This window comes from Oryza brachyantha, chromosome 4 (genome assembly GCF_000231095.2).
Source record: "Oryza brachyantha chromosome 4, ObraRS2, whole genome shotgun sequence".
NCBI lineage: Eukaryota > Viridiplantae > Streptophyta > Magnoliopsida > Poales > Poaceae > Oryza > Oryza brachyantha.
Window position 1 is genome coordinate 1,659,091 of NC_023166.2, and position 23,568 is coordinate 1,682,658.

At 40.8% G+C, this 23,568-nt stretch overlaps 1 protein-coding gene across 1 annotated transcript; it reads right to left on the minus strand.

Annotated features, from left to right (window-relative positions):
• Positions 1 to 8,334: 8,334 nt before the first annotated feature.
• LOC102711970 lies at positions 8,335 to 10,569 on the minus strand. The gene has a single exon (XM_015835877.1). It carries the CDS (start codon positions 10,567 to 10,569, stop codon positions 8,335 to 8,337), a length of 2,235 nt encoding a protein of 744 aa, XP_015691363.1.
• Positions 10,570 to 23,568: the final 12,999 nt, after the last annotated feature.

The following is a 23,568-nucleotide window of genomic DNA, read 5'->3' on the forward strand; positions in this document are numbered from 1 at the left end:
CTCCGCCCACCGGCGCCGGCGCTGGCTCCATCCCCCGTGGCAGCTGCAGCTTGCCGTAGAGCTGATGGATGATCTCATCCGTGGACAAGAATAAGACTAACGTGAAATTACATTCTTACCCCTGCAGCTGAGTAAAGGAAACACATCACCTCCTCCCTGCGATACGGTACAAACACATACCAAGTTCATTTAAAATTAACGAATTTTTTGGAGAAATATTATTTTTTTATGAAAATTGTAAAACTGTAGGCCGTTGAAGAGAAATCGTAAAAATAGTATCCAGTCAAACAGAAAAATAGCATATGCATGACGCTGTCGAACAGGGAAAAAACGATAGGACGTCCCACCGTACCCTCAACGTTCGATTGGACCCACCAACTAACCGGGAGAGGGCAGTCAAAGTGCAGATCACCGATAAACCTTTCCCACTGCACCTGTCGACCTCGAGAAGTTCGATTGGGCCCCGGCCTATCGTGTGACAGGGCGGACCCCGTGAGCTGCAATATATTTTCTTTTATCACAATTTTCTAATTAGGATTAATTATTTTGTAATAATATAATTTATCTCCTAATTAATATAATTAAGATTTATCTTCTAATTAATACAAAATAAAGTATTTAGAAAAAATTATGCAATTTCCAGTAAACAACGTTCTTTTGTCACAATCTAACATGAATAAAAAAATCTTATGTATAATTATCACTATATATGGTGATTAGATGATACATGCACATATATATATTAATAAATAATTTAATGTGGACCAAACAAGTTGTTTATTTATTTTATGAATGACATATGATATGATATTGTATATTCGTAATAAAATTTAAAAAATACAAACGGTCAATCATAGGTCTGAAATTTAACGACGTCTTAAACACCGAACGGAGCAGTAAAAATACTAATGTGTCAAAAAATAGCTCCCATAATCACCTATGAGTCAATCTAAACACACACCAATTTATAATTTAAATAATATATGTATTTATATATTACAAAATTTATTTTATACTCGTTTCTTTTTTATCTAACACCGTTGGTTGATATATATAAAAACACCAAGTGAGTTTTACAAATACCCTAGTGTGAAAAATATCTCTCGTTATTTAATATTGCCAACTCAAATGTGTATATAAATATTAGTATATATATAAATAATATATCATTTAATCCATATCTGATCTATTTTTATTTACTGCTGTTGATTTAGGACTCTAAGGTTGACCATTCTTGTTGATATATACATATCAAAAATTATTTATTTATGAATTTGATTTATTATTACTTTATTAGTAATTGGACTATAAGAATGACCGAATAATATTTCTATGTTTGCATAACAACTTTGAAAAAGACGAACGATTAGATGAAGTTTTGACCGAGATCTAATATGGTGGTATTTGTAATACTCCGATCTTTTTATGACCCGTTGAATTTTGGATCTATATTTGACTAAGATTTAATGTAGGGATGATAGATGGAAAGTGTGCATAATTTTGAGAGCCGGTAAATAAAAGGAGGGTTTAACGGAATGTACGCGTTATTTGGGGAACCTATAAAAGGAAGGATGGCTGATTGAACGTGGACCGTCCGATTTGAAGCAGATGATATCAACTGCTGGATTTGTCTAATGAGTAAATCTTGTTGGTACACTATAGTGTAGTTTAATACTACATCTCTACATTAATATTTTACAAATATAAATATTACAAATATACAAGCTAATAAATAAATTCTACAATAATATTTTACATCTAGAACAGCAAGAAATAAATATTCTACAGCAAGGAAAATTGGGCAGGGTCCTATCGAACTCAGGGGCATTGCCTAGGTCCACAGTCCGTAGTTGACAGTCCCTGTCGTTTGTGGGTAGGACGATAGCTGACCTATCGAACTCCCAAAGTTCGACGGGTCCTGGCCGTCTACCGATCGTTCTTTAGCCGTTCGATAGGATTCCTATCGCTCTTTTACTGTTTGACATGGAACTAGTTTGGTGATTTTCGATGAACGGACTCCAATTTTACGATTTTCCATAAAAAGAATAATATTTCTTCAAAAAATTCAAAATTACTAGATTTAGTACCTCATATTACCTCCTTTTTCTCAAGGATGAGAAAAATACTCATAAAACAAAGTAGGTATGGCCTTTGCCACATGAGACATCGTTGTGTAATCAAAAAACGAACGGACAAATATAATGAGCAGATTTGCATACCCAATAGCATCCACGAACCTCCAGTCTCCACGACCTAATGAATCTATGCCATGCAGCCGCCTCCGACAACCATAGGCAAGGCCACACAACTTTTCCTCAGCCCTCTTCCTTCATCGCCCCTTCCTTCAGCCCCACCTCTGTCGACGCCCTTACCTCCGGTCATGCCTCCACCGCTAGCCCTCCCTTGTAATAGATGGTCAACCACCGTCCCTTCCTCGTAATAGATTTAACACCATGTTACGTACGATGTAAACTAATGAACGAACATAGCCAACCTGGCTAATACCTTTTCATACGTGGAAGGAAACCACATTTATCATTCTAATACTATCATATTTACATCATTGCCATCTATTATAACTTTTTCTTTCCGTGCCTTGCCCCTCACATATCAATGGCTCACGTCACCCCCACCTCCTTATACCTCTAGGTACCTCGCAAATATTGTAAAATCTCTCAACTCTGTTTGCACTTAATTATGAATTTGGATGAATTTTCACATTAGTTAGAGCATAGCTTTTTTACTATAATTCAAAAGGTACCATGAGGTACCTATAAACCTGCATATATATAAGTGATTTTAAGTGGGCTAACCCACTAATCCACATAAAAGTAATTTATATATGGTGGTTTTGTGGATTAGTTCACTTGCATCACAACCAGGGTGTACCATATTTTTTTATCATAAAAATTGTACTTACAATTACTAAGTATTTTGACGTATCAAGTTTTACACTAAAATTTTAGTACCTATAGTTGTTCTCAGGATCGTAAAAATTCTTGTCAATTATGTCATTTGCTTGGACAAATAAATGTTAAAGAGAAAAACTGGGATACCCATGTTAAAAGAGGTGGATAGGGTATGGTGAAAAAAAGTTGAATTAATTGCTTGATGGAATAAGCATTATAGCAAAAGCACTTATATTTTTCGGACAGACCAGACGGTGCAAAATCTTCTATATTATGCGATCGTGGGAGTATTATAATTAGGTAGTACAGCGACAGACATAACAACAAAACTAGTGATGCAGATCTCTGCCTTCCAATAGCGAGATCAAAGAGAAAACACAGTAAATACAACATGTTGCATAGAGTAGCGAGATCATGTAGCAACATCACCAGCACGCACGATGGCCGTCGGACATCTCGACCAGCAACGCCAAGCAACCAGCCAACAAAATGAGTTTTCTTTTGCTCCCCATCAATTTGTCGTTTGATTAATTTGCACATAAATTTTGTTCTCACCCACTTGTCAAGAGGGCTTATTTACTTTCCATGCGTATGTACTCTGTTCGTTCTATATTTTCAAACAGATAAGTATTTGGTTTTAGTTTGGTCAGGCAATATGAATATGATTGAGCGATTCTTTAAAAGATAATTACCATAGGACTAGTGCAGATCGGGGTATGTCAAACAACTATATGTTAGTTTCTACGACATGTATTTATATTTATATTTACGACATGTATTACCATAGGACTATATGTTGTCAAACAACTATGTTTTTAAGACATCAAGTGTAAAGAAACATTTTAGATGTTTTACCAACCGGTAAGAAATGTTTCAACAGGAATTGTTTCATCACTCGGTGAAAATATTTCAGACGTTAGGTAGAAAAAAATGTTTCAAGAAAACACAACATTAAAAAAAACTAACTACAACATGAAACCGTACTAAATAAAATATCATGGAAAACACAGTAAACGCCATATGCAATATCTCGATAAAAGAGGGTGAAATATTTGAATATAAAGATGATAAATTGTTATGAGATAACACAATACTGTATACTCCCTCTGTTTAATATTGTCAGACTTAATTTTAAGCTTTGCTTAAATTTATTCATTGATAAAAATATATAATTAGTATGTACGTTTATATTTATTAGTATCTATATAAATCTGATCAATATTAGAAAGGAGCAGTGCTATGTATTAACAACAATGCAGTGACGTGTAGTGGTGCGGATCGGCACGGAGTGGTAAATCACCGCGACGACGGCTGGAATCCTAGACGGCTCGAATGATTTCGTCATACGTATATCATTCTTCATTAGAAAATTTTATGTTGTGAAAACGAGGGAATATCTGGCTTGTTATAGTTGACGGAAGCTATCTTCATCCTCTGCTCCGGTGATGGTGCAATCCTACACGAGGTGAAATACATGGATTGAACCCAGGCCGGCTGTTTGTGCTCACATGCGAGCTCACCGATAGCTGGGTTTTCTTGGGCTGGCTGCCTTAGACCTGGGCTTCCTCGACTGAGTCCGCTTACACCCAATTCGCTCAGCGTGCTGAAGGAAATTTTTTATTTACAGTTTACAAAGACAGACTTTTGGTTAAAATATAGCAAAACTAGCTAGACCCAACGCCTAGCTAGTGGACAATATATACGAAAGATCCATTAGTTCAACGTATATCCGACATGATAAACGTCCATTGATATCCATTGGATAAGTGGCCGATAGGGTTTGGCATATTTACAAGGAGGCCCCTTAGTGTCCACCTATTAGGTGATTCAACTGAAAAAGGACCATCTACAAAATGGCCATGTCGAGAGCGCTGGAGAGAGGATCGGGTGGCTGATTTTGCCAGCGGCACCCTTGCCCTCCTAGTAGGCATTTATTAACTTCAAAGTGGTCAACTACAAAATCGGCCGAGCGGTCGTGATATGGGGCTGGCAATATTGTTGGTAGCCCCCTTAACGCCCTGTAGTTGGGTGTTTTGTCATGTATATTCTTTGAATATATATATATATATATATATATATATATATATATATATATATATATATATATATATATCATATTGTCCATGCATTGTAACGAGATCTTGTCTTATTAAAAAAATATCATTAGCATGTTATTAAAATAAAGTTAATAAAATTTATTTGATAATAGGTCTCAGTTATTTTTTCTTTCAAAATAGGAGGAAGTTGGTGATAGGGTATGGGATAGATTCACCACCACCAATACTCTTTTTTATAGGAGTATAGATATTTGGCCGTACAAACGTACATTTTGTATAATTGAACTATAGTGATATAGTTAGCAATAGTTTAGGGGGATGATATTACGTAGATGTTTTAATCAGTAGTGTTCTTATTTAAATAAATGTGATACCATAGTGTGAATAAAAGTTCACGATACAATGAGTAAAAACATGGATGATCGAATAGTAGGTTTATATGCGGACATTACAGAGATAGTAATGCTTATACGAAGCATAGTGAGGACATGCATGGCATATGAAACAAGAATGGATACTATCCTAAAACTGCTCGACGACGGATCGCCTTGCTTGAAATCCCATTTAGTATGTATGTTCAGTAGTTTTGGACTCTCCTTTTAATTGGGTACCACGGTTTCTTTATGCTGATTCATTCCGAGAATTCACACGTCCTTGGTGGTGCTTACTGAAAAAAGTGCAATCAAAATTAGTGTTTGTTAGGTGGTACTACCTCCGTCCCTAAATATTTGACGCCGTTGACTTTTTAATACACGTTTGACCATTTGTCTTATTCAAAAAATTTTATATAATTATTAATTATTTTTATATTATTTCATTTATTGTTAACTATACTTTTATGCATATATATATATATAACTTTACATATTTTATAATTTTTTAATAAGACGAATGGTCAAACATATATAGAAAAGTCAACGGCGTCAAACATTTAGGGACGGAGGGAGTAATATGTCACACCCCACTCCGGCACCGTCTATAGTGATAATACAAGAGGGGATGTGCTACATGAAAACGGTACGACTAAGATGCATCGTAGCAACTAATAAACATGATATCTTTAGTAAATCTCACCTTTGAACTGAGTACTCTGGTTGACCAACCTACAGAGAAGCAGTATAGTACACGAGTGTCACACCACAAAGGTCACGACCTTCGTGGCCAATTTTTCATAAACATACTTCTTTTCAAACTTTCCATCAAGGGATCGGTTTTAGACGCATTATAACCATCATAATATTTGTAATAAGGGTGTCTTCGACAGTCATACATTGAGAGCACGAGTATCAAGACAACAGTGGGTGACAAGGGTTTAAGGTAATCGGCAGTCAAGGGAAGACGGTGATTCAAATAGGTTCAGGGCCTTGCAGGTCGGCCCATGACGGTAGCTAATTCATGTGTTTCTAAGTCCATGCATGCTTCACAATAAAATAATTTTAAATTAAATTATGATATAAACAAGGCCAATGGGTAACTTGCCGTGGGTATAGACTAGGGTTGACAACGGAACGGGGTGCGGTCACGTTTGGCAAGAACGACCCTGACACCGGCTCTGGCCCCGACCCCCCAAAAGACACTGTAAAGAGAGAGGAGGGAGTACTGACACCGTCGCTAGAGAGGGGGGCGGCGAGGACGTTGGCGGACACGTTGGGTCGCCAGGCCATAGCACCACCATGCGGGTCGCTCGCTGCCCCGCGAGTCACCAGGCCACTACGCAGGTCATCTCCGCCGCCGCCTGCTCCCATGAAGACAGAGTGTGTGAGAGAGGGAGAGAGCCTGTGAGAGAGAACAAGAGAGAGAGTGAGAAAGAGGACAGTGGAGTAGTTATGGGTTTAAATGGGCTTCTAGTTTTTGGGCTTCAATTTGGTAGTCTTTACTCTTTTAAAGTTTACCATACCTCCCTCTCCGGGTCCCGCGGGTAACTTGTGGGGATAAATAGTTCCCTAGCCCCGAGCAAAACCAGGGCCCTGGCCCCGAATCCCCATGGGTCAAAATGCTCCCCGCCCCCGCCTCCACGGAAGAAATTGCCATCCCTCGTCTAGACCTTCGAGAAAACCGTGTTTCGAATATATTCCGTTGATGTTAACTATGCGTAAAACGAGAAAACCAAGCAAAACGTTAAAAATAAAATAATATTAGTAATAACTAATAGTGCTCTTGAGTATATCACGATTTTTGCAAAAAAAAATTAGAGACCTGAATGGAATTTTTCTGAGTCACGGAAAAAAGTATGAATTTTTGAAGTTAAAATGAATTTCTAGAATTTCTGGAAAAGGATAATCTATTTTCAGTAGGGCGTTAAAATAATACACTTTTGCTATTGATCAAACGTTTGATTTTTTGTTTTTCTATCAAACACGCGCCAATGCATGGAAGGCTGGGGAAGAGCATGTATGAGCTTTTTAACTTACGTGCACGTCTTTAAATTGTTATGCAACGGTAATGACCAGATTTGATTGATGGAATTAAAATTTTGAAACATTTTGATCGCTAGGTGGACCCAAAAAAATGCGTTCTAGTCCTCTCCTTTTGTGCTCTTTCCTGATGGTTGAGATTTGTTTGAATTTATTGCTTCAATGGAGGTAAGATGAACACCTTAAAAAGACTAAGAAATTTACATTAGTTCATAGATAAATGTTGAAAAAAACATAATAATCTTATAACCTAAAACAAATGTAATAGTATTTAATGGTATCAAAGTTTTATTCTAGAAAATAAGATATCACGGGTATTTATTAAGGACGGTAAAATTGTCATTTTTATTACAACAACAAGAGCTCCACGCGCGGGACTAGTATGCTGTCAGAACAGAGGAATATCCTCAGTGTGACGCCGTCCGATCACCTGGCGATCCTGCAAACGACAAAACCATATGCTAAATGAGAACCCACTAATTAAACCCATTGTAGACTTCTCATACCTATGTAAAATGGAAATACAATCTTTCAAAATTAACTACTTGTACCGTTATACGAAGTGATGAGATGCACAATTAAATGTTTCAGATACTAAGGCCTTGTTTAGTTTCCAATTTTTTTCTAAAAACATCACATCGAATTTTTGGACATCTAAATAAAGTATTAAATATAGATGAACCAAAAAACTAATTGCACAGTTACGGAAGAAATCTTGAGACGAATCTTTTGAGCCTAATTAGTCCATGATTAGCCATAAGTGCTACAGTAACCAACATGTAGTAATGCCGGATTAATTAGGCTCAAAAGATTCGTCTCGTGGTTTCCAGGCTAGCCGTGAAATTCGTTTTTTCATTCATGCCCAAAAACCCCTTCCGACCTCCGGTCAAACATTTGAAGTGACACTTCTCCCATAATTTTTCTCAATCTAAATACCCCCTAATGCTCACATGACTAGGCAGCAATAAACCGACCGGTAGTAGCACCATCATCTCTGCCGTCACTGTTGATCCGGAATATGCCAGCGTGTTCGACGAGGATCCACACGACGGTCGTGAGCTCACAGCCACGGCTCAGCTGCTTCGCATGGGAATCTCTCGTACATTTAACGGACGCGTTAATCAGGAGACGCACCCACTCCTTGAAGATGCATTCCAGCAGTTGTGTCATTTTGTCATTGCTGGAGTAGCTGCACCTCTGATCGTTTCGCATGAATTTCATTAGTTCTGGAAACATCTGTCCAAATTTCAATTCTGATTTAGTGTGCGGAATGTTCTCCCTGTAACCAAAACATAGCCATCGCAGCATAAGCTCGGCCAGTTTAATTCCGTCTGACAGAATCATGTTCGAGTCGTAGAGCTTGCTTACAAAGTCTGGCTCCATGTCCCGGGTTCTATAGCCTGGCCTCCAGTTGCTTTCATTCTTCAGAACTGTCTTATTACCCTCTTCCTTCTCCATGGCACGCAGGATTTCAACAAGACACTTCTCGTTTGTTCTCGTGCTGTTGCAGGAAGATCTTTCCTCTGTCCATATTTTCTCGAGAGCGAGCTGGGTGGTTTCGTAGAGGCTGCGAAGCTTGAGACCCGGTAGCATGCTCGGGCGCACGGCGACGAGGAACACCATGTAGTCTGATATCACCTTGATCGGCATCGCCAGCTGCTTAGACGATGATGCATTTGTATCACATTCAGCGAGGCAGAATAACACATCCGTGGCGATGTGCAAGACAAGGACGGACTCTTGAAATTCAGGAAGAAAATGTAGAGCTTCTGCTAATTCCGTAACGGATCTAACATGAGCTGAGCAAGTAAGTGCCCCTCCCATTTCCTTCCCTTCTTGTTTTTTAGATATTATTACTGGGTATGCTAACCACATGTATTCCCAAATACAGTCGAACAACTTCTCCTTGACATATTCTGAAATACGAACACCCCTCGAGTAGTGGTATTCGTACTCCATCCACTGCTCGTCCGATGCAACCTTCTTTACCAGAGCGCTCCACTTGCTGGTCGTGTCATGGGTACTCTCGTGCAACAAGTTGTACTGCCCAATGGTGCCCGACCATGTCCTGTAACTAGTTGGCTCCTTCCCAAGAAGCCGGCATGGATGTAGGGAGAGGATAAAACGACGGAAGGCGCGCCATCTCGCCGGTAAGCCATGAACATGATGAAGCCAGCAACATGGCCTGTCGAGCAGGAACGCGTAGCTCCATGTCGACACCACTGCTCGGAGAAGGCATCTGATATCCAGGAGGACGGTGCTTGCCATCAGCATGTACGTGATGGAAACGTCGGAGCTGTGATGGCCGTCTTTACCTTGGAACCAAAACAGCGGCAACGCGGTTGCGCTGACAGCCGGTGACACGACACGGACGCCGTAGCCGAACCATGTGTGCGCCACGGCTGCCTTGGTGTAGAGGACGTCGTACATGAGCGAGAGCTCCATGTCGACCACCCTGAGCACCCCCTTCCATCCATGGCGGAATATCTCTGACCTGACGGATTCAAGATCAAGAGGATGCTCGTCGTCCAAATGATCAACAAAGGAGCCCTTGGTGATGTAGAGCAGGTCGTGAGCGACGAGCAAGGCATGCTCGTTCCCCAGCTCCCTGACATCTCTGAAGAATCTTCTTCTTTCTAGCTTGCTCCTCTTGCTCGTGCTCCTCATGTTCCCCAGGTCGGCCTGCCTCATCGCCATGGCCCTCTCCACATACTTGGCAACGCCGATGGCAAACATGACCACGGCGACCCACAGTAACGCGCCGCCGCCACCGCCGCCGCCGGCACTGCTGCTGTATATCTGCTTGTACAGGACATAGGATGCTCCGGCGATCTGTACCGCGACGGTGAGCGCCTGTCTCCCGGCGAGAACGGTGTCCTCGAGGGAGTAGGCGGTGATGTTGTCCGGGCCAGCGAGATGCAGGAGCAGGAACGGCGCCCACAGCGCCAGCTGCTGTTGCTGCTGCGGCGTCGTGCGGCTGAGGGACATGCTGCCGAGCGCGTACGTCCCCGAGAAGCCTCCCAGCTGGTACGCCAGCCATAGGAGGAGCGCCCGCACGCCGGTGGCTTGACGGCGACGGATCCCGGCGAGGAGTGCGAGGAGGTGGGCGGCGAAGCTGCACAGCACCACGATCCGGATCGCCCAGTCGTTGACAAACAGGGATGTCTGGTTCAGCCATCCTGCCGCCATGATGAATATTAATGATCAGCTTTGATGGTCTAGCAAACGTTGATTTACTGTTCGATCGACGTATATATATATAAACGGCAACCCGGCCGACTGATCAATCGACAAAGTTGTCAAACTGACTAGAGTTTGGTCCAAAACTAGGAGCTTTTACGTAGTACGTTTGTACACTCAACTAACTCAGCAATTGACTAGTGCTTAGTCATTTCCCAAATTACCAACTTATATACCCATGAGTTTTATGACAACTACGGTTCCAACGACGAGGATAAAATTTTTATTTTTAGTCTCGCTGAAAGATAACAAGTCACGATCAAAACTACTGCCTCTGTCCAAATATATAAGAGATTTCAAGATTTTAGAAAAAAAATAAAATTTTTTACTATCCTTAAAAAAATACCTCGAGATACCATATTTTTTAGCGTAAAAATTTAGTATATACCTCGAGGTATAATGTAACTTAAGGTATTAGAATTTTAGTGATACCTCATGGTACTTCACAAGGATGATAGAAAACCCTTAAATATAAGGTATCTTCATCAAATGACTGAATTTTTTTTACGCCTACCCCTAAAAACACAAAGCCGTTAGAAAATCCTGAAATATTCGCTGCAACAAGGACCTTGGGTGCTACTTAGACCCTTGTAACCACTAGGCTACAAGCCCTTTCGCAAATGATTTAAATTTTTTAATCCATCAGTCATGTTTTGAGGCTATTAAATCTGCTTGAAGATTTATGTGTGTTGGGCTTGGTGAGGCGAACATTTGGGTAATGGGCTACTCGCCCTCACGCGTTGGGCTGTCAATAGTTTGTGTCTGTGTCTTGTGTGCTGACCCATTAGCTGGCTGTAAGCAAGAATAGCAATAGAGAAAGAGGTGAAGCTTCCAAAGAAAATAACTACATGGTATCAGAGCTAGGTTGTCGGCGACCTCACCGGTACTGAAACCCTAGCTGGCGGTGCTCATGGAGGTGAGGCCGGAGAGCTCGGAGGCAGCAACCAGTGGCGGTGGCCAGCTGTAAGCAGGCACAACAGCAGTAGCCGGTGGTGACGGCCGACTGGAAGCAGGGGCGGCAGGGTTGGCTTTGGCAGCTGCACGGAAGAGCGTCTACAGGGGAACGCGCAGGTGCCTAGGGGCGAGACGCCAGCAGTGACGCTAGGCAGTGGAGGCAGGGTGCAAGTGGAGGTAGAGTAGAGATGAGGAGGGAGAGGAAGGAGAAGGAGTGCTATTACTTTGTTGGTCGAGATTTGTGGGGTTGAAATAAATTTCAGGAAAGAGGCTACTGCACTCTATGCTGCAGTTGTGTTTTCCTGTGAAAACTGAGGTTATCAGTGTTGTTCTTGTTGATGCTACTTGATTAAAATGGGAAAAATCAGGGACTCACGCTAGTGATAAGTAAATTGGTGGACATGCTTGCAAAGAAACTTAGTGAGGTTCCGGCTACAAGTAATGTTGTGTGGCATCTCATACCGAAACAATGAAAAAAATGAGCTGATGTAAAATGATATTCAGTTGGAGGACATAAAAAATTATTCAAGTTGGTCAAGGAGAGCATTGTTGATTTTGAAGACTAAGGGATTAGAAGGATATGTTATAGGAAAGTGAAGGAGTCTGAGAGCACTAGTGTAGAATGGAAGACTTGGAGCACAACCAACTCTTTAGTGGTGCCATGGATGTTGACTTCACTTATCCCTGCTATTGCTATAACTGTTGAGACCATCTCTAGTGCACGTGAGATGTTGAAGTTTCTCACTAATCTCTACTCAGGAGATGAAAATGTTATGCTAATGGTGGAAGCAGGGAAAAAGATAAGTGCTTTAAGACAGAGGGAGCAATATATTTCTAAATATATTGCAGAATTGAAGCATTTGCGATCTGTTTTGTTTCATTCTGATCCTCTTGGGCTAGAGCACCCCAATTGTATAGCAAAAATGAGAAAATGGATTGAGCGCACAAAGGTCATTGAGCTATTGAAGGGTTTAAATTCAGAGGTTGAAAGGATAAGAGATGCATGTTTCATCAAACCACTCTTCTTAACTTGGATGAGTCTATTGCAGCTATGGCACATGAGGAGCTTAAGAAAAAAAAAAGTATTACCCAGTGTCACACCATCTTCAACAAGTCCCACCTATGTAGTTGCACAAAGTACAGAGACCAGAGAGTGTTTCAATTATGGTGAAATTGGGCACCTCATGCGTGATTGCGGTGCTCTATGTAGGCTTAGTTATGGGAGAGGAAGGTGTGGTGATAGGGGTGGAGTAAGAGGTGGAAGAGGTTATGTAGGTAGAGGTAACAGAGACAGAAACTGAGTATAGAGGTGATCATAGAGCTAACGTGGTCACTCTTGAAGAGGTTCTTTTTATCCTACAAATGTTGATTTTGCCAACATTCTTCATTCCACCTCAGGTAACTCAAAACAAGCATTTATGTCTATCGCTATTTCTAATTCAAGTTGGAGATTAGACTCGGGTGCATATAGACATGTCACGTGTATGTGCGGAGAATTTGCATCATATAAACCATACCCATTTACACAAAGAAAACAATTCAATCTACTGATGGAACATCATGCCATGATAAAGTTTTTCATATCATTATGCATAAAAAACTAAGTTATTAACTTAAAAGTCAATTATATGTAACATCAAAACATGCCAATGATCACATATTATAAAATAGAAGATTAGACCGAACGACGATAGTTCAATTTTATAAATAAGCGAGGACATGCCCAAATCAATATTAAGCATCATTGGTTCTTAATTAATGACCTATGATGACCTATCGGCTTGCATTATTAGATTTAACAATTTTGAAGGCAATCCTAAATCATGTTGAAGATGACCATGACAGATTAGATTGAACCGAGAATGTATATGGTTAAAATCAAAATAATCAAGGATAAACCAACGATTTATAAACCTTGCAACCCAGCAGATAGGCCACTGAACATCTTACTTGCTATAACCCCAATAAAACAATTCATGCACATATCTCAATGTAATCTATAACCATAATTGGAAATAAATATAGTTGATTAGACTTAACCGAGAGAAAACCATGCTCATTACTCTCACGGATATAAACTAGATCAATAACATGCACAAATTGTGATTGGGGAATTGCAACTATTCTATACTAAGCAAAGTAGATTAAAATAATCACAAAACTCTAGGTAAGGCCATTGAATAGATCAAATAGAATATCATTCTAACTTGAGAAAGTCTTATTCCATCTATTCGACGAATTGACAAATATAAAGTTACATCTTGGAGTTGGTTAACCTCGATGCGATAGTTCACTCCGTCGAATTGGGTGGCGATGCACCGAAAATATGTTTATTGATCTATTTCTAATGATTGCAAAAGACGCGGACCTTTATATTTGCACCTTTGAAATTGACCCAAACAGACACGGACACATATGTTTAACTAACTTAACAAATACACATTCTATCTTTCCTAACAAACCAAATCCACTAACTTAACAAATACACATTCTATCTTTCCTAACAAACCAAATCCAATCTAAAGTACTATATTAGATTTATCCGTGTCAATAAACCAACTCCACACTCTTGACCGAATTGAACCTTTATCGACTTCTTTCCTCTGATTGTTCTCCTTTCTTCTCATCCAATTCAATCTCTGACTCTAGTCTGATTCGGACTGTGTTAACAATTTCTCCCCGCCTTGTCCAATTGTATTTTTAACCATCTATGACCAAATTACCGCATCTGCATGAATAATGGTCAAAAACCAAATGTTGCTATTAACAATGTGCCTATAGGTAGATTTAGAAGAACCATGGAAGTTACAATGGGGAGGGAAATTCTACGACGTTTGTATCACTGCCGACCTATCTTGGAAGGACATCCTAAGGTTTCAGTGCTTAGTGTGAAGGCAGAGCACACGATGTATGAAATTGACATCTCGACAAATGATGACATATAATATCTTAGTGACACAGTAGGACATATTATACTCTGGCATCGAAAAGATATAGTCGGATCAAGTTCACCGCAACCACTGCCTCGTCAACCAGCTTTACCATCTCCGCCTTATCCAGAAGCCCCCTTCTCCACTAGTTTTGCCTTCTTCACAAGCTGTGCCCTCTTCACAGATACATTACTTAAGTATTAATACAATCCCATGTAGTTAACATTCATATGAAAGCATTTTTTCTATCCTTGAGTAGGTACCATAAGATACCGTATCTCATGGTACCTATTCAAGTATGGAAAAAATACTCTTCATATGGGCCATATTACAACATCATCACCTCACCACGAGCTCCTTCCACTGGAGACCCCACAACAACATCGGTATAACCGCCTCCAACGCCCACCCTGTTAATTAGCTCCAACTTCTCCACCAGCTCGGTCCTTCACAGTCCCTGCAAAGGCACTGGCAGCATCTCCAGTGACACCATTAGATGCGGCATGTCCAACCGTTCTGCCTGCAAATAAACCCTTTTCAGAACCGCCTATGCCAAATAAAATAAAAACCCATCAACCCAAGGCACAAGACAAAGGCAAAAGAGAGATGGATGGTGCAAACTTTTCACGAATGGGATAAACAAATAATGCCAACTACTAATGCATATATGGAGAAAAGACCTAAAGGCCTATCAGAGGCATTAAGTATAGTTATAGGATTTGTCGCCACCCCCGAGAACGTCGTGGTGGATTACGAGAATGAGAAACCACTCCTTCCTTCTTTCGTGCTCGAGGATGGAAATTTTCGAATGAGAGGATGTCATAGCTGGTACACGCGAACTAGTAGAGTTGGGACATATTATATATCATCTTGGCACTAAGCGATGTTTTCATGGATGGCGAAAGCATAGTATACGATGGATTTCAGAGACATGCATGCAATGTATCGGTGAAAAATCTTGACTTCAATCTTACTTCAGCCTTGTGCATCTAAGTGAAGTTATAGCTCTTATATTTTTAACAAATCATTCCCAACATAGGCCATCACACACCATCGAACTTAGTCCAGATTTCGCATGGTTGAGAGGCAAATATTGTCTTAAGAGAAAGAAACACATTACAAAACTGGAAAAGAAAAAGCAAATGAACGTTGGTGTCTACATAAATGGTAGTTGCATCCAGATAAACCATGTATAATAACGTTGTACAACAACAGGTAAGTTCAATTCTATGCATGATAGTACTAATTAAAAAATTGCTAACACTTATTTTGATGTAGGGATCCTTACATATGTTTCATTATTATCCGAGGCAATGCAAGGTTATCTAGCTATCAGGGTTTCATCAACGTTTTAGATTAATAAGTAATTTATGTGTTTAATTTGTTGATATATACCTTACATTGGAACACATTAGTGTCATCTCTTGATTAATTACCAACTCTACCAGTGCATTCCTATACTACCGAGGAAATGACAGAATATTCGAGATAGATAGAAAGAATTTCTCATCCTCAACAAATGGCCGTCAATTATGTACGTCCTGCAAAATAATTAATTGAAGTGCCACAAACAACCTGCCAACACCGTATAATGCGGATATTATGAGCGGCACTACCTCAAAGTGAATGGACAATACTACAACCACCCTCAAGATACGAGTATATATATATATATATGAATAAACACCCCGTACAACTAAATATTTTATCAATTAATTTGGATGTAATTCATGTATTCAGATACTGAGAGTTGATGACAATGGCAAGACACTCAACGATAAGAAGATTGAGAATATGATTTGAGACTTCTGTCATTTTTTTCATGGTGAAATCTGTCATATCAACGGTGAATTATTTGATAAGAAAGGGTACATGACAATGGACAAAAACTGTAGAGAAATTATCAAGTGGGTATCATGCCCAGAAATTCACACAAAAAATTTTCAACTAAGAGTGTATTAAATCTTTGTCCAAGACCAGTCAGGGTACATATTTGACAAAGTTAATTACACTTCCACATCTTTCAAACAAATAATATAAATAATCTATCGAGTGCAGCAAAAAAAGAAAATAAAGCTAGCTATGCATGATCCCGATGCGACGGCTCCACTTCACGCCTAGAAATCCTCACACAAATTTCTGAACTTAATTGTGCATTAAAATTCTCTGTTCAGGACCAGCCAGGGTACACAAATAGACAATATTGATTACATAACCATTGTTCTTAGAAACAACTTATAATAACATTTAAACTAACGAAAATGTTGCGAAAAGATAACGCAGGCTAGCTCCAGCGTAGCGTGGCTCTAGTCCACAGGTAATGACTTCGACGGTGGACAGAATACTCCTGAGAGTCACCTCCATCAGCTTCAACCTCTAGCTTTGAAGAGGAAAATCATGCAAGACTAAGTACAAATCACCGTACTCAACAAGTAGCATGGAATAGGAGAAATAACTGATGCAATTGATTACAAGGAATATGCTAGGGTTAATTGCAACAAAGCAACATTTAATAAATAATAGAGATTTAAGTAGAAAAGCAATAATAAATAAATAAATAAATAAAATTTGTAAAGTACCAACATCACTGTCCAACGTTACACCGCGTTGTAACAGACCCAACCACTACTCAACGTTACACCACGTTGCAGTAGTTCCCAAACCACAGTATCAGTTTACTCAGGTCTTTACTCAGGTCATTAAAAACAAGTATCAGTTTATTCAGGTCATTAAAGGATTGACTAATCATAGTGAATCTAGCAATTCGCCCTTAACGATGGGCACAACTATTCGAATAGGTTTACTCTGATCAGAGGTATACTATTGCACCCATAAGACAAAGTCCCACTACACTTGAACATACGCTGACATACCACCATGGCATAACGGAAAGGAACCTGTGATAGGACCCATCACATAACCCTCTCTATTCAGTCGCACCACACTGCAGGTTTCGCTCCCTCCTTTGCACCAAGGCGGTCAACCCCCTCTTGTGCCTAGGCGAATCCGAAAGTAACATAGACCGTCACAAGGTCCATCATTACTCCATCACGCTCACCTAGCCTGGGTACGTCAAATAGTTCACAATTACACTTTGATTCCCACCGTTGCCCATTCTAGCTTGTGGTTAGCACTAAAATAACTTCTAGGGTTTTCTACGAACTGGTCCTTAATTGCCATGGGTTCAACTCTCTACGAACTGGTCCTTAATTGCCATGGGTTCAACTCTCAAAACCATGCACTCACAGTCCACCATTATCAATACTTTAGTTGGCATTAACCCGTACTGGGTATTGAATCATCATTAACTATTCAGAACTAGTAATGATTAATGTGTGATCCTATGAGCTACTTGTTCTAAGCAAAGCTAAGCATTACCTAGCCATAACTCTACTCAATTTACCCCTGGTATAACATGAATAAAGATGGATAAACAACGACATAATAATAGGTTACCCGTAAAATAAATACAGTAAATTCTTTAATTAAAACAGTGCATGTTTGAATAAATAAAGCAAGCATTTTGTAATAATAGGTCCAATATGGTCAAAGATGAATGCCACTTGCCTTGCTCTGCTCCCTGGGGTACTTCAGCGACGATTTTGAAGTAAATCGACGTGTCAACGGACTCCAAATCTAAGCTGCAAAGCACATAAATAAATAAAATAGACATAAACTCTACTGAAACAACACAAGAAAATATTTTTAATGGATTCTTGGCAATTAAATGAATTTAATGAAATTTGAATGGACTTAAATGGCGATCGAATGAATTAGTTATGAATTTTAGAAGTTTAACTGTGTTTTAAAAAAAACCTTAATGATTTATTGCGCAATAAAATGAGGCGCTGACGTTAGCGAGGAGAGGGGGCGGCTGACAGGTGGGGTCCACCTGTCGGTGAGAGAGGTAGGGAGTGAGGGGATGACAAGGGGGGCCCACAGGAGGAGAGAGAGGGGAGGCTGGCCGACTGATAGACTGGGCCAACCGGTCGGTGAGAGAGGGAGAGAGGGAGGGGGGGAGGGTGACCGGTTGACCCAAGGGGCCCGCACCGCTGAGAGAGAGAACATGGGAGGGAGAGAGGGGACGCGGCCGGCGGCGTCCGGCGATGACCGGCGCGGCGGTGCTCGGCGACGGCGGCGGCGGGACCGGTGGTACACGATGACGACCGACGACGGCAAGGGCGGCTGGGGCTCGGCGCACGGTGGTGACGGCGGTGCGGGCAGAGAGGGGGTGACGCGGGGACAATGACACCGCCGTGACGACGCGGAGGCAACGCAACACGGGGACGGTGTGACATGGTGAGGCGATGGCGCCGCGCGGCGGCTGAGATGGTGACGGTTCGTGGCGGCGGGAGGCGATGGCGGGTGACGGCACGACGACAGCGTGGTGACGACGATGACAGGGAGAGGCACGCGGACTTGCGAGCATGGATGCGGGCAAGCTTGGCCAAGGTGGCCCGGCTCGGGAGGAGGGGCTGGCGTGTGCGGGAGGAGGGGAGATAGGCCGGTGTGGCTGCAGCCGGCCCGGGAGGATGGAAGGGAGAGGAAGAAGGAGAAAGAAGGAGATTTGGGTTGCGGCCCAAATCCAAAAAAAAGAAGAAAAAGGAGGGAAAAAGAGAGCAAAAAGGAGAAAAAAGAAGAGCCTCACTTTTTGCCGGGTTTTAAATTAATTTTTGGAGCGAAATTTTATACTCTGTAATTTGAATTTAAGTCCAGTTAATGATTTGCGAACTTCGATTTATTTAAATTAATTCTTTTTCAGGGGTTTTTCTTGAGTTAATTAAGCCAATCATTGTTTAACATTTTCTTTTACAATTTTAGGCTTATGATAGAAACTCTAGGTGTGACATCCACGCCATAGGAAAGTCTCGATGGAGGACGAACTTCACTCCTGCGAATTACCTCCATCTGACTCATACTCTGGCTCTGGTTGGAAATTAGGCAAGACTGAGTAGCACACAAAAGGAGAATAAATGAATGCATTTGGTAACAAGGAGAGACTAAGGTTAATTTGCATAAAACAAAATTTACTTACCAAAACAGTAAATGAAATAGAATAACATAAAACAAAATAAATAATTGGAATCGACAACCACTGTACAATATGACACCATGTTGCAACACGCCCATATCACCACTGAATTACAACAGTTCCATATTAATGAAGTTATTAGGGTGAGATTAATCACAGTGAATCTGGTAGTTCGCCCATAATCGCATGCACGTCTATTCGAATAGGTTTACTCTGATAAGAGGTGTACTACTGTACACATAATACACAGCCCCACAACATGTTGCCATGCGCCGACGTGCCACCACAACACATTGGAAAGGAAACTGTGATACGACCCATCGCATAACCCTTTTATCCAATCGCACCACACTACAGGTTTCTCCCCCACCTTTACACCAAGGCAAGCAGCCCCTTCTTATGCCTAGACGAATTCGGAAGCAGCATAGACCGTCGTGGGCTCCATCCATACTTCTTCACGCTTACGCTTGCCTACGTACATCGGATAGTTCGAAAGTATACTACAAATCCAACCGTTGCGCATTCTGGCTTGTGGTTAGCACTAAGTTACTCTTAGGGTTTGCTGCGAACCGGTCCTTAATTACCATGGGTACGACTCTCAAAATCGTGCACCCACCTCCCACGATTAAGCAATATTTAGTTGTCATTAACCCTCACCGGGTCCTGAATCAAAAACAACAAGTATCGAAGTCTAGCATTAATTATATGATAAACCACGAGCTAGTTGAACTAAGTCAGGCTAAGCATGTGCTAATCCTAATTCTAAATAAATTACCCTTGGTATAACAAGAATATTGATAGGTAAATGCCCGATAAATAAATAAAGTAAATGCAATGCATATTTGAATATAAAACAAGGAATTTATAAAAGTATGATCAATATGTTCAAGGTTGGGTGCCACTTGCCTTGTTCCAAACCTTGCGGGATTTCTGCGACGACTTCAAAGTAGACCGGCGCGTCAACGGGTTCCGAATCTAGGCGACAATCAAAGCAATCAAGCAAAAGCATACTATAAGTATACTAAAACATAGCAAAAAGAATATTTTTAATGGATTCTTGACATTTTTGTAGATTTAATGAAATTTGAATGGACTAAAACGGAGATTAGATGGATTTTCTATGATTTTTAGAAGTTTTATGTGTTTTTAAGCTAAATAGATAAGCCAAAATGAATTATTGCGCAAAAAGGAGGTTGACTGATGTATGATGAGACAGGGGGGTGTGGAGCCGACAGCTGGTGCCCACTAGTCAGTGGGGCAGCTCGCTGACAGGCTGGCCCCACCGGCCAGTCGGGCCAACTCAAACAGAGAGGTGGCGATGGCCTTGGCCGAGGGCGTGGCGGCAGTGGCTACCCGAGAGCGGCGCGGCTACGCGAGCAGGAGACAGCGGCTCTACGGCATGGTGGCACTAGGCAGTGCGGCGATGCATGCAAGGCGATCGATTGGTGACGCGGCGGTGCTAGGTGTCGCGGCTAGCGCGTGGCGGTGAAGCGTAGGCGAGGAGGGGAGAGGAGGCTCACCGGTGGCGGTGCATGCGGGGACCAGCGCGAGAGTTAGAGGGCATAGGGCAAGGTCGACGACGGCGACCGGGGTATTTATAGGAGAAAAGAGGCGGCGGCGGCACGCATAGGGCGGGTGGCCGTTGGCGTACGTGGGCGGGACTTGGCGTGAGAAAATCACACGGCGGTTGGTGGCACGGAGGCGACGTGGCACAGATGGGGAAGCGTGGGCCGGAGGTGGACGATGGGGTTGACAGGTGGACCTCACCTGTCAGTCCCACCTAGGAGGAGAGGGAGGTACGACGGGCCTTGGCCGCAGGCGGGGAAGGGCAGCTGGGCCTTGGCCGAAGCAGGGAATGAAGAGAGAGAGAGGGAGATTGAGTGGCGGATTAGACTTAGCCCGTGGTTTTGGGCCAGCCCAAGCGGTAGAGGGAGAGGAGGGAGAGAAGGCGGCCGATGAGAGAAAGGAGATGGGCCGAGGGCCCACTCAGTTGGAAAAAGGTCCAAGAAAGAAAGCGAGTGTTTACCTCTAATTTTGTCGACTTTTAATAACTAATTTAAGCACTTTTTATATACATAAATCCCACTTTATGTTTTGTTAATGATTTGAGATGCTCCCGGGATATCTTTAGAATATTCCAATAAGCTTTGGATTGATTAAATTAAATTATCCTATGTTTTTCTCCTGAATTACTTAGACTATTTGTTTTCCGGTGATTTAATAAATTTATTTGGGCTAGGGTAAAACTCACGGCGTGACACTGGGACATTCCAATGTTCCCTTTAATTTGGATGCAGAGTAGGACATTTCATATGAACAATTTATGTTTTGAACTAATATGGCTGTATTTAATGAACTGCAATTTAATTAGTGTGTTTCATTCCTTTGAATATATATATATATATATATATATATATATTTTATTTCAATCTAATTTTATCTTCATTTGAAAGTTCTTATTTCAATTTAGTTTATATTACAAACGTACTGCCTCACATGGCAAATAGTAATTTTGATATACAAAGCCAAAATATACACTTATTTATATAGGGCTAAACTAAAATATATATATAAAAATATATGCAGCCCTGCATGGCTGCATTGCATGGTGTGCATTTTCATAGGCGGTGCACGCTAGCACCGCTTGCAAAGTAGTTACTAACGATTGAGGGCAACACAACGCTTAAGAAAATGCATCTTTGCAGGCGGATCATGCGGTGCGCCGTCTACGAAGACCATGTTCACAGGTAGCTTATGAGGTACGATGCCCGCAAAGAATATTTTCGCATGTGGCTACCGAGCTACGTGCAAAGATTTCCATCATCGCAAGTGATTTATTACATTTGGCTCTCATTCCCGTATGTAATGATTTGTTCTGGCCAGCTGTAAAAACGGTTTCGTGGAGTAGTGAATTACTGCTGAAAATTTTCTGATGACAGAATATTTTGTCACCAAGAAATAGTGAAGATACGGGGACTATCACAATTAACTCATCACTGCTAGTAGGTTTTGTGATGATGGAAATCTTTACCGGCTATTATAAAGAAAATAGTGTTGGCATTGCAATTTGACACATTTGAGCCATCACTATTCACTTGTTCAGTGAGATTAAAACATTCATACTGATTATTAACGAAATGGTGACAACAAGACAATTTGTCAGTACAAAACCATAGAGACTAACTTCGGTGCATTTTACTGGTAGTAGAATTTAATCTATACCGTTGATCTATTTTTATCGTACGGTTGTGATTAAATTATACTACCAACAATGTTAGGTGTATTAGAAATTTGAATGGGTAATATTGTTATTTTTATTGTGATCTTTATTAAAAAAAATTACAAAATACTGCTAATCAAGTAATTAACAGAGTGCAAGAATACCTCTTTTCTACTGGGTAAAATGTATCGGAGAGTTGCCCATATTGGTAATGGTGACGGAGGGCAGTTTCATCACTAGATTTTGTCACTGAAAAGCAAATCCACTCTACACGAATTGATATCTTCTATTATTTTCGCCATAATTGGTAAACGTGTTCTGTCAAGAGCCACAGGACCGTTGTTAGCTCACCTCCACTATCTATCTATTATATATATAAAAGTAATAGAAAAAGAAGTCTCCACGTTATCTCTCACGGGCTAGAAATTCTGAGATTAATCGAAGAAAAATAAGAGAAAAAACGAAAAAAAATCAGTCGGAGAAAAAGAAAATCTATTGATGATTATTAGCAATTCTATCTTCAATCGGACAAAAGAAAATCTGTCGAATCCATCATTAGCAAATTCTATCTTCAATCGGACAAAAATAAATCTATCGAATCCTGGTCATTAGCAAATTCTATCTATCGTCCCTAGCTTAAGTTCCGATCTCTGTACACGTGTTGGAATCGGACAATGAAAATCAACGGAAAATATAACGGTTTTGTTGGAATTGAACAAGCAAAATCAAAGGAAAATAAGAGAAAAAGGAAAAGATAATATGTTTTTGAATCGGGCTAAGGAAAGAAAAGATCAATTAAAAATAAAGAAAAA